At 34.0% G+C, this 13,438-nt stretch overlaps 1 protein-coding gene across 4 annotated transcripts in view; it reads left to right on the plus strand.

Annotated features, from left to right (window-relative positions):
- LOC134476163 (zinc finger protein 431-like) overlaps window positions 1–11,836 on the plus strand; it is a 29,478-nt gene extending 17,642 nt beyond the window's left edge. For 3 of the 4 annotated variants that reach the window (XR_010047717.1, XR_010047714.1, XR_010047715.1), the window contains one exon: window positions 1,170–1,350. Coding sequence is in view for 1 of the 4 variants with exons in the window: in XM_063249409.1 (XP_063105479.1) it covers window positions 1,170–2,745 (1,576 nt within the window). In the remaining 3 variants the exon portion in view is untranslated. Of the gene's footprint in view, window positions 1–1,169 lie in introns of all 4 variants that reach the window. The other variant, XM_063249409.1, reaches the window with a different exon arrangement.
- The last annotated feature ends 1,602 nt before the right edge of the window (window positions 11,837–13,438 follow it).

Raw genomic sequence — 13,438 nt, forward strand, 5'->3', positions numbered from 1 at the left:
CTTAGAAGGCAGGTAGAATGTTAAGTGCACTGATTCTGAGTATCAGTGTGCAGTTGTCTCTAGAAATTGATCCCCTCATACTTGTCCTGGATATATTTTTAAAAATTCAAGATGCACATAAAATACTGGTACATGCTTACTCATTTACAAAGCAGATCAAGTTATAATACATCAGGGCTTGAAGAAGCTTAGCTATCTATCACTGGATTTGTGGAGAAGGAAAATGTTAATAGACTTTCTGGATTGTGCATTCTTGTAAACCTAGCACACTAGGAATCAGCTTTTGCAGAATGGCAAATTCAAGTTCAAACTTCACAGCTTAATGATCAGTGAAAATCTCTTAAAACACATTTTAAAAGCTATAGATTTTATGCTAATAGCTGTTGTTCATTCCCAGCATGGAAAAGAAAAAAAGTCTTATATAATGTCAAAAAATAAATAATATAATGTCATTTGCCATAAGAAATAGGTGGTTCTTTCTCCCATCAATTCGGTGAAATAGCTCAGCTATAAAACCTAAAAGTTCACAGGGTACCTTTTAGATGAGAAACCAAAATATAAATTGTGGAATGAAATGAAAGAGTTAATAGAGAAAAGTAAGACAGACCATATGGAAAAGGGAACTGCAGGTTAAGGACAGAAGGGAGATTGTGATGGGGAAACATATCAGAATGATCTGTATGTGATACACATATGTACCCATGCCCAAAGTGAAGGTAAACATTCCGTGTTTCAAAAGGTACCACATTTTAAGATTTCCAAACATGTACCAGTCTTTTGGGAATGGTTGTTTTCAACATGTCTTACAAGGCCATTCTGTTAATTCACGGTAAGAATTTCTTAGAAGGCATTAAAAACAGAATTTGACATTAATGCAGTCATAAAACTGAGACCCATTTCACTGTGAGTGTTTCTTTTTTTATTTAATGTAAGAAAAGACTAAAAAAAACAAAATAAGTAGAAATGATACCACTTTCAAAGTGAAAATAAACAGTAAGATATATAAAGACAATGATTACATATGCTACTCATAGAAATACTTAATGAAATACAAAAGTGAAACTTATGAAGTGGGGATACACAGCGAGACTGCAAACAGTTTTGTTCAACTCTGCCATAAAAAATTAGTAATATGGTTATCAATCCCATATGTGATTTTTTTTTTACAGAAATGACAAGCTAGGGAAATCCTATGGACATACATCTTGGAATCAGTGTAAAGAATTATTCCCTTGTACTGCAGAAGGTAATGTGAATGTGAAAGAAGCCGAAACACACCACAATATTCAGATCCATGAAAAATATTGCAGTGGAGAGAAATCCTATGTATGTCAGCAATGTGGAAAAGGGTTCACCAAATCTGGACACAGTAAGCAACATGACATAATTCACACTGGAGAGAAACCCTATGTATGTAAGAAATGTGGGAAGGCTTTTAACACAAGGGGACATTTTAAGAAACACGAAAGAATTCACACTGGAGATAAACCCTATGTATGTAAGCAATGTGGCAAAGCTTTTAACACAAGGGGATATTTTAAGAAACATGAAAAAATTCACACTGGAGAGAAACCCTATGTATGTAAGCAATGTGGCAAAGCTTTGAACACACAGGCAAGTTGTAAAATACACAAAAGAATTCACACTGGAGACAAACCCTACGTATGTAAGCAATGTGGGAAAGCTTTTACCCGACATGGACATTGTAAGCGACATGAAAGAATTCACACTGGAGAGAAACCCTATGTATGTAAGCAATGTGGGAAAGCTTTTAACAGATGGGGAGGTTGTAAGAATCATGAAATAATTCACACTGGAGAGAAACCCTATGTATGTAAGCAGTGTGGAAAAGGTTTTACCAATTCTGTACATCGTATGCAACATGAAAGAATTCACACTGGAGAGAGACCATATGTATGTAAGCAATGTGGGAAAGCTTTTAACACACGGGGAGATTGTAAGAAACATGAAAGAATTCACACTGGAGAGAAACCCTATGCATGTAAGCAATGTGGGAAAGCTTTTACCCGACATGGACATTGTAAGCGACATGAAAGAATTCACACTGGAGAGAAACCCTATGTATGTAAGCAATGTGGGAAAGCTTTTACCCAACATGGACATTGTAAGCGACATGAAAGAATTCACACTGCAGAGAAACCTTATGTATGTAAGCAATGTGGGAAAGCTTTTAACAGATGGAGAGGTTGTAAGAATCATGAAAGAATTCACACTGGAGAGAAACCCTATGTATGTAAGCAGTGTGGAAAAGGTTTTACCAACTCTGGACATCGTATGCAACATGAAAGAATTCACACTGGAGAGAGGCCATATGTATGTAAGCAATGTGGGAAAGCTTTTAACACACGGGGATATTGTAAGAAACATGAAAGAATTCACACTGGAGAGAAACCTTATGCATGTAAGCAATGTGGGAAAGCTTTTAACACACGGGGAGATTGTAAGAAACATGAAAGAATTCACACTGGAGAGAAACCCTATGTATGTAAGCAATGTGGGAAAGCTTTTACCCGACATGGACATTGTAAGCGACATGAAAGAATTCACACTGGAGAGAAACCCTATGTATGTAAGCAATGTGGGAAAGCTTTTACCCGACATGGACATTGTAAGCAACATGAAAGAATTCACACTGGAGAGAAACCATATGTATGTAAGCAATGCGGGAAAGATTTTAACAAAAATGGACAGTGTAAGGTACATGAAAGAATTCACACTGGATAGAAACCATATGTATGTAAGCAATGTGGGAAAGCTTTTACCCAACATGGACATTGTAAGCGACATGAAAGAATTCACACTGGAGAGAAACCTTATGTATGTAAGCAATGTGGGAAAGCTTTTAACAGACGGGGAGGTTGTAAGAATCATGAAAGAATTCACACTGGAGAGAAACCCTATGTATGTAAGCAGTGTGGAAAAGGTTTTACCAATTCTGTACATCGTATGCAACATGAAAGAATTCACACTGGAGAGAGACCATATGTATGTAAGCAATGTGGGAAAGCTTTTAACACACAGGGAGATTGTAAGAAACATGAAAGAATTCACACTGGAGAGAAACCCTATGTATGTAAGCAATGTGGGAAAGCTTTTACCACACCTGGACGTTGTAAGGATCATGAAAGAATTCACACTGGTGAGAAACCATATGTATGTAAGCAATGTGGGAAAGCTTTTACCCGACATGGACATTGTAAGCAACATGAAAGAATTCACACTGGAGAGAAACCCTATGTATGTAAGCAATGTGGGAAAGATTTTAACACACATGGACAGTGTAAGGTACATGAAAGAATTCACACTGGTGAGAAACCATATGTATGTAAACAATGTGGGAAAGATTTTACCCGACATGGATATTGTAAGCAACATGAAAGTTCATATTCAAGATAAAACCAGTGTATATAAGCATCATGAGAATTTTTGACCACAATTACATATTGCATAATGCATGAAAAACTTCACACTGGGCAGAAAACTTATATATCTAAGGAATGTGGGAAAGGTTTCAGCAGAAATGCTCATTGTCCAATACATGAAAAAATTTACCCTGTTGAGAAACCCTGTTTATGTGAAGAATGTGGGAAAGCTTTCACCACACATGGATTTTGTAAAATACATCAATGACTCCACACTGGTCGAGAAACCCTATACATGTAACAATGTGGCAAAGCTTTTACCACATACAGTCATTGCAAAACAGATGAAACAATTCACAGTGGGATGAATCACTGGCTACGTAAGCAAGTGGAGACACTTTCAGCATCCAAATTGTAAGTGAAATACATGAAGAAACTCACACAAGAGATAAATCCTATGTGTTATGGGAATACTCTCATCACACATGATCATTGTTACATAGCTGAAAGAGCTCACTGGATCCTATGTGTATTAACAGTGTGGAACATATGGCAATCCATATTTATTGTTAAATACATAGAAAAAGCAGCACTCTTCAGATAGTTTAGATCTAAGTTTATTTTAAAAATTCCAAGTAGACCTGAAGAAATAATCAATACAGAAGTTTGATGTCAATATTTCTTCACGATTTTCCAGAAATGACAAATCTGAAGTGGAGCTCTACTCAAGTACACATTTTGTATGGGTTTCAGTTAATCACTTATACCTCTTTAGATTTTTTAATGTGTCTGTGCTTCAACATGGCATCTTGTAATTAAACATGGTAAACTGAAATGGGCTTTTTACTTTCAAGTATGGATAGTGTCTATGTACTTAACATTTTGTCTTTAAAACTTAATTTTCATATTTTTGTGAATTTTTATTTAAAGAAAAAAACCAAAAAGTGTAGAAATAAAACAGAATTTCTGAAAAATAAACAATAAGAAATCACTAGTGATTAATTACATATTGTCATCTTAGAGGTAATTGTTCAAGTTACAAAATTAAAGTATACAAAGTGATATTCAAATAATGACACTGCGAACAATTTACCTCAGTGATCCAAAAAAACTTATTAATATGCTTATCTGTTCTACAAACTTGTTTTTTTATCTTAAAGATGGTAAAGTTAAACATGACAAAACAGAACAGTTCATAAGGAAACAAGTTAAGGAAACAGGTTTCAAAGCAAGTCCACTGAGATGTTCATTGTCTATCTTACTGTCTCTAGTTTTCTTCAAAATAGTTGTTCCCATCTTCACAAGCATTGAATATATACTGAACATTATAGAACTAATCAAATAATTACAGGATGATGCAGGCTTTTTTGAACTTCAAGACTGATGTTGGGGAAGTTGATAATGATTACCATAATGTGTCTCATTCTCTTCATAGTAGATGTCTTTATTTTTATGTATGCTGAAACTGAACATAAGACACTAAACTACTATCACTCTGAACAGTGAATAATAGTATCCTGAGAAGGAGAAAGGTGAGGAATTGCCTAAAAAAAGAAGGCAGAGGAAATTGTTAAAAGTGTATCAGGATTTAAAAGCTACAGTAGTTCTATTGCTCTGTTTAGTTTGATTATATTTTGTTCTGGTCTGTCTACTCATATTAGATTTGAGGGCACAGAGAGGTAACCCAAAAATAGCAGGTTATACCATGATGGTAACTGTCCTTAATTTCCTATTAACTAAAACTGAAACCCTGTATTACTTACATTGTCTTACTATGACTGATCTTATTGGAAGCAGGTTTGTTTGAATGTCATTTGGCCTTGACTGATTTTATTCACATTTGGTATGCTTGCTGGTATCAAGTCCAAGAGTAGAGGCCACTACTCTGAAGATGATAAGATGTGAAAGATATATATTGGGGGGATGGGGATTTAGCTCAGTGGCTTAAGCCCCTGCCTGGCAAGTGTTAGGTAATCAGTTTGATCCCCAGTACCAAAAAATAAATAAAAGATATAAATTCCAGGTTTAATTTTTTTTATTTAAAGAGAAAAAAAAAGAACATAAAAAACAAAGCAGTAAAAGGGTACAAATCATACAGAATTTCAAGAAAAAATACAGTAAGAAATCACCAGTTAATAGGTTACATATTGTCTTCGTAGAAACAGTTGTCCAAATTATAAAATTAAAGCATATAAAGTGAACATTCCTACAGCGAGATTCCAGACAGTTGCATTCAATGAACCAACAAAGCTCAGTAATATGGTTTTCCTTCCTATACACTCAAACAGGCAATTATATCTCTTAGACTACCTTCCTTTCCTCTTTTCTTCACAATTACATTTACACTTTTGGGGTTTTTTTTTACTCCCATAGCTCTTATTACTTTTTTTGAAGAGAATAAAACCTCAAGTGAGTTAAAAAAAACAGAGTTGGTTAGAACATATGGATGGGCATAGTACTTGATGCAAAAATAGAATATCAGGTGATCAAAAATGGTTACCATTGTGCCTCTTGCTATTTTTTTAAAAAGTTGCTATATCATCAGGTATAATAGAATTGATCAAAACAGTACAGAACAAGACCAATAAAATCTACACTGGAGACCTTATAGTATTTCAAAAGAAGATAATAGTCAAACCATAATGGGCATCATAGTAAATCTTATTGCCTACAAAGTGGTTGCCTATACCCGAAACTTGATACTATCAAACAAAATAGAATATAGTAAAATCAGGCAGAATAAGATGGGGAGAGCAATACTGGGGTTAAAATCAGGTTAATAGGAAAACAAAAAAGTTACTATAATATATCCCGCTATTTTTTAATTTAGTTTTATTTTAATTGAAATAAAAATAAGAAAACATAGAATAACTTTTTAAAAGGGTGGAGATCGAGATAAAAGAGACATTGTCATAGAACAACACAGGTCAGAACTGCACAATTAAAGCATTTTGTTTCACCACCAGATAATCTAACATAATATTAGTCACCATAGTGCCTCTTTCCTTGAATTGTTTGAGTATAATGTCGTATACTATAGAATCAATCATATCAAGACAGTGTGAAGCCATTCAAGAGAATGAAAGAATTACAGGCTATTTAGAGCCAGTTAACAGAAAATGGACAACGATTTCTATATTATCTCTTTGCCTGTGAAAATTTTTATTTATACTATCACATACAGTAAAATATATTAAGATACAACATGTTAAAACCAGTGGTAACATGTACAACAGCTTGATGGGAGTTCCAAAGAAGATGATATTAAATCAGGACTAGCTTTTATGATGTGTTATTTTCTTCAGAATAGCTATTCATACTATCAGTGATACTAAAATCGAAAAACCCAGGGTAAAACCATTGCACTTAATACCATGTTGATTGTACTACAGTTGCTTTGTAGTATAACTTCAAGTCAGGGATTGTGGTACCTCCTGCCTTGCTTTTGCTGCTTCTAACTGTCCTTGCTATTCTAGGTTTCTTCTCATCCCACAGGAATTTTAGGGATGATTTCTCAAGTTCTATGAGGTATGTTGATGGTATTTTTATCGGGATTGCATTGCACTTAATAATGAGTGAAAACATTATATGGATTCAAACCAATATGATTGGGTATCATGATTACTACATACTTCTATGTATTATCATTTTTTATACTAGGAAATATATTCAGTATTTATACATGTGAGTTTGATTTATTTCACTTATGAGTATGGTCTCAATCTGCATCTATTTATTTATATGTCAATGTGATCATTCTTTATAGCTGAGTAGTACTCCATTGTATAAAAACACCATAACTTTTTTATCCATTACCCAGTTGATGGACACTTAGGTTGTTTCCAAGATCTGGCTATTACAAACTGTGCTGCTATAAAAATGGGTGCACATATATCACTGCGGAATGATGCTTTCAGTTCTTCTGTGAATATGCCTATAAGTAGAATAGCTGGGTCAAAAGGTGCTTCCAGTCCCAGCTTTCTGAGAAATCTCCAGACTGATCTCCACAATGGTTGCACCAGTCTACACTCCCAAAAACAGTGCAGAAGAGTTCCTTTTTCCCAACAGCATCTCTGACATGTGTTGTTGGTAGTTTTCTTGATCTTGTCCATTCTTTCAAGAGTGAGATGAAATCTCAGTGTGGTTCTAATTTGAATTTCTATAATGACCATTGATGGTGAACATTTTTTCATGTATTTATTTGTCATTTGTATTTCTTCATCTCAAAATTGTTTATTCATCTCAGATGCTCATTTTTGGATTGGGTCTTTGAATTTTGGTGGTCTCATTTTTTAAAATGCTTTATATGTTATAGACAGAAGACCTCTGTCTGAGGGGCAGTTCACTAAGACATTTTCCTAGTTTGTGGGTTTTCTTTTCACTATACTGGAAATTTCTTTTGATGTGCAGAAACTTTTTTATAAGAGGTGATCCCAGTTATTGATTCTGGGAAGCATTTCCCATGCGGTTTGAGTCCTGTTCATCAATTCTCTACCTACTCCTATGTCTTCAAGGTTTTTACCCAATTTGTCTTCCCATAGATTTAGTGTTTCTGTTTTAATATTTAGATCTTTGATCCATTTAGATTTTATTTTAGTACATGGTGATAGGCATGGGTCTAGTTTTAGTTTTAGGCATATGGAGAGCCAGTTTTTCACCACCATTTATTAAAGAGAATGTGATTCTTCCAGTGAACATGTTTGGCCCATTTATCAAAGATAAGGCAGTTGAGTGTGTTTGTAGTTGTTGTATCTTCTCATCTATTACACTGATCTTCGGCTCTGTTTCGATTCCAGTAGCATGTTGATTTTATTACAGTTGCTTTGTAGTATAACTTCAAGTCAGGGATTGTGGTACCTCCTGCCTTGCTTTTGCTGCTTCTAACTGTCCTTGCTATTGTAGGTTTCTTCTCATTCCAGATGAATTTTAGGGTGATTTCTCAAGTTCTATGAGGTATGTTGATGGTATTTTTATCGGGATTACATAGCATCTATATAAAAGTTTAGGGAGAATGGCCATTTTCACAATATTTATTCTTCCTATCCATGAGTAAGGGATGTCTTTCCTTTTTTTGAGATCAACTTCAATTTCATTTTTCAGTGTGTTATAATTTTCCCTGTGTAGGTCTTTCACTTCTTTCATGAGAGTAATTCCTAAATATTTCATTTTTTTGGTTGCTAGTGTGAAGGGTGTGGCCTCTCTTATTTCTCTCTCTGTGACTTTGTTTGTTAGTGTATAGGAATGTTATTGATTTTTGAGTATTGATTCTATCCAGCTACATTACTGAATTTATTATATCTAGGAGTCTTTCAATAGAGCTTCGGGGATCTTCTATATAAAGTATCATGTCATCTGCAAATAATGATAATTTAACTTCTTCTTTTCCTATATTTAAGCCTTTTATTTCTCTCTTGTCTAATTGCTCTGCCCAGTATTATCAGTAGTATATTAAATAGGAGCTGTGAAAGGGACATCCTTGTCTTGTGCCTGATTTTAAAGTAAAGGCCTTCAATTTTTGACCATTTAGTATGGTACTGGCTGTTGTTTTGTCATTGCTGGCCTTAATTATATTGAGGTAAGGACCATCTAATCTAATCTTCTGCAAGGCTCTTATCATAAATGAATGTTGGACCTTATCAAAAGCCTTTTCTGTATCTATAGGAATGATCATGTGATTATAACTTTTGGCTCTATTGATATGGTGTATTACATTTATTGATTTACATATATTAAACAATCTCTGCATGCCTGAGATGAATCCCCCTTCATCATGATATATGATCTTGTTGATTTGCTGCATCCTATTTGCCAAAATTTTAATGAGGATTTTTGCATCCTCCTTCATTAGGCAGATTGGTCTGTAGTTCTCTTTCTCAGTTGGGTCCTCCTCTGATTTTTGTACTAGAGTAATATTTGCTTCTAGGAACAATTTATGAAGGATTGCTTCCCTTTCCATTTCATTGAAGAGTTTGCGGAGTGTTGGCATTAGGTCTTCTTTATATTTCTTGTAGAATTCTTCAGTGAATCCGTCTGGGCCTGGGCTCTTCTTTGTAGGTAATGATTTTATTATGTTTTCAATTTCATTAATAGAATTTGGGTTATTCAGTAGTTTTACATCTTCATGACCTAGCTGTGGTACTTCATATGCTTTAGGAATCTGTCTATTTGCTCTGTGTTATAAAACTTTGAGAGTAGAAGTTTTTGAAATAGGTGTTGATGATCTTCTGTATTTCAATAGGGTCTGTAGTAATTTCACCTCTTTTATTCCTTATTGCTTGCATTTGAACTTTTTCTTCCATTTTTTAAATGAGGTTGGCTAGGGGCTTTTCAATTTTATTTATTCTTTCAAAGAACCAGGTCTTTGATTCATTGATTTTTTGGATTGTTTTTTTAGTCTCTATTGCATTGATTTCTGCTTTGATATTTATAATTTCTTCTTTTCTTTTGGCTTTGGGCTTGACTTGCTCTTCTTTTTCTAGATGTTTGAGGTATAACATCAGGTTATTTATTTGTATTCATTCTGTTTTCCTAATGTGGGAACTCGTGCAATAAATTTTCCTCAGAGGACAGCTTTCATTGCATCACACAGATTCTGGTACATTGTATTTGTGTTTCCATTTGTTTGTAGGTATTGTTTAATTTCTTCTTTAATTTCCTCTGTGACTCACTGATTCCTCAAGAGTGTTATTCTGTTTCCATGTGTTTGTGGGATTTTTGCAGTATCTTTTATCATTAATTTCTAATTTCATAGTGGTATGGTCTGGTAGCATGCAAGGGATACTTTCAACCCTTTAGCATTTATTTAAATATGCTCTGTGAATTAACATATGGTCTATTTTAGAGAATGACCCATGTAATACTGAGAAGAATGTGTATTCTGTTGTTGTTGGGTAGAATACACTGTATATGTCTATTAAGTCCATTTATTCACAGTTGCGATTCAGTTCTTTTATTTCTTTGCTCATTTTCTGTCTGGTTGATCTGTCCATTGGTGTCAGTGGTGTGTTAAGATCTCCTGTTAGAATTGTGTTACTACTAATTTGATTTTTCATTTTTGTTAGTACTTGTTTTATATAATTGGGTGCTCTGGAGTTTGGTGCATGTAAATTTAAGATAGTTTTCTCTTCCTCTTGGAGTTTTCCCCTAAGCACTATGTAGTGACCTTCTTCATCCCTTCTGATCATTATTGGCTTGACTTGCTGGTCTTGGCAGGAAACCACGGGTTCTACATCAGGTTTGATTATTAACTGCTTTCACATCCTACAACATCTTCAAAGTTGCGTATTTATAAAAATAGCTATATAATGTTGTGCTTACTTGTATAGTCCCTGATGATGTAGACAATTCTATTGAAAATAACAAGAGAAAGCATAGTAAGTAGTGTATATCACCTAATATTGTGGTCTTATATCTCTCTTTCATATCATGATTTTCTAGGAATTTGTTTTGTTGTCTTATTTTGATCTGTTTTCCCCCATAACACAGAAAGGATAGATACACACATAGAGATTCACACATCGGAAGAATTTCAAACCTATTTATTTAAACAAATAATATAATGCATAATGTAATGAACAGATACTCTGAAGAAGTGACACTAAGAAACCCAATGCTAATTCTGCAGCATTATGATATAAAATTGAGCAATACTATTATTCACTGTTCAGAGTGATATTAGTCTAGTCTCTAATTTTTTGGGGAATTGTAATTTTAACATGGCATTGTTTTAATCTTTTGATGCACATGCTTCATTTTCTCTTTCATAAATAATGTTCCTGAAGTTGAGGCAATATTTGGCATTAAGATATACATTTGTAGAGGCTTGGAGTATGTGTTTTTGACAAAGTTGTGTTCTTTTTCACATAACTTGTACATTAATGAATGTTATGTTTTCCAAGTGGAGACAAGACATCTGCTGATTTCCTAACATCACTGGATATTATACCATGTAAATTATGTTGCCTGATTTTGTTTCTCAGTGGAGCCAATATTTGTCATTTAAGTAAACCTTTGTTTTTCTAACCATCAGAATTTTACTTGTTATGTTTATATTACATCTTTATTTGCTAGTAAAGTTTCCCCACATGTACCAAATGTAAACCATACTACTGTGAATTTCTGATTGTGCCATACTGATAGAATCATAACTTGTCTCCAATAGCACATCACAATATATATATATCAATATCTCCAGAAATTATAAAATTTGGCATGATTTATGAGTAAACATACTTTGAAATCAATTTTTTTAAATAGGGGTTGTTTTGGGGGAAAATGTTGTTATTGGATGTATCATGCAAATGCCTTTATTTCATTCCTTGATGCTGTGAATGCATTATATATTTTGTAATTATTACTGTTTTTTCCTAAAATACAGAAGTAATGGCATGAAGGGAAACCTAAATTTTGAGCTGTCAACACAGTAAAAAGTAAATTTGCTAAATTAAGATTCAGATTGTGTTCTGTTTTACTGAATTGTGAATTTATACAATGGCATATCACTTTATTTATAATGACCAGTGCATGATGTTTGTGGTGTGTACTGATTATCTTTAATCACGTACACTGGGCCATGAGTCCCAGTTGGTTTCCTGTGGCCTGTGGTTTTCACTTCCATTTTAACATTCATGTAATTTGTAACGTGTTTAATGCAGTGTTCTTGAATACAAAATCTGCTTAGGAATTATGTTGTTAAAAACAGTGGTGTCATGAAGACACAAGTGATAATTGCATTAAATACCCCTAACCCAGTGAAGATAGCTTGCCCAAGTCTCAATTATCCTTGGGAAAATAAATTACTCACCTCTTATGTAATCACCACTAAAACTATATCTATTTTGTACCTGAAGAACCTGATATACTTCACAAAGTAAAAGACACTGTGAAGTACATTGTCAGCCTCTATGCACTACAGCATGTGGCCAGATCCCCTGCAGCATATTTCTGCTTAGCATTAATGGGAATATTTGGAGTTTGTATTACAGCTAATAATAGAATACTGAATCTATAAGACATATATCCTGAGTACATGCACTTTCTCATTTTACCATGAAAGTAAATCTTGCTGGTCCTGTTGATGCATGCTTGTAGTCCTAGCACCTCAGCAGGCTTAAATTAGTGGAAGAGGAAGTTGAGTCTAACCTACACAATTAGAGTGGCTTGTCTCAAAATATATCTTCAAGTTCTGCAGATGTTGCTTAATGCTTTAGATCTCCTCCTTTTCTTCCCCAGCATCAACATTTTTTAATACTCACAATTGCACATCAGTAGTTGTCCTTTTATTGGTTGGCCATGTAGCAGTTATTCCGGAGAATCACTTGTGAAACACATTTGTTTTTGCAGTGACCATCATGAGCATCATTTGGGCAGTTGTCAATTTAACCCATTCATTCTTGTATTGAATACAGTAGAATTTTCACTTTTATATTCCTTGCTATTTTATAAAAACTAACAAAAAGTATGCAATTTTTGATCATTTTGTATTTAAATAATTGAATTGGTAAGGAGTTACCTGTAAAGATTAGGCTAAAGATGATTTCTTTAGTTCAAGCATCAGGAGAGAATGAGATGGGATGATAATGGCTTTAAAGCTGATTTTGGGAGGAAATTGCTAGATGGTTTAGCAGAGTATGAAACAGTTGTTTTTATGCCTGCATTTGAAGTTTAAGGAAACAAGTACATTGAGGTCAATAATATAAATGTATGGTAGGGTAAAAGAATCACTACTGCAAATTGTGATTTTTCTTTTATTCAGGAAGTGTACTTTTTTGGTAATTTGTGCAGCAGTCTCAAACATGCCTCTATTGGAGTAAAACATAATGAAACATGAAAGAGCCAGACATTCTGTGTTCTGAATGTAGAGGTATTAAAAAACATTTTTTAATACTATTGCTGCTGTTTTGTGTAGAAAATAAGGTAGGGTGACAAAACAAGCAAAAAGGACTTTGTAAGATTGTAATCCTCCTGCATAAACATAGAAGCCACAAAAAAGTCAAACCAAAAGGATGAAGAAATAAACTACAGAATGAGAGAAATTTTGCCTATTAATCCCTGAC

The sequence above is a fragment of the Cavia porcellus genome, unplaced genomic scaffold, assembly GCF_034190915.1.
Source record: "Cavia porcellus strain 051 isolate PalLab524CR breed Dunkin Hartley unplaced genomic scaffold, mCavPor4.1 scaffold_5, whole genome shotgun sequence".
NCBI lineage: Eukaryota > Metazoa > Chordata > Mammalia > Rodentia > Caviidae > Cavia > Cavia porcellus.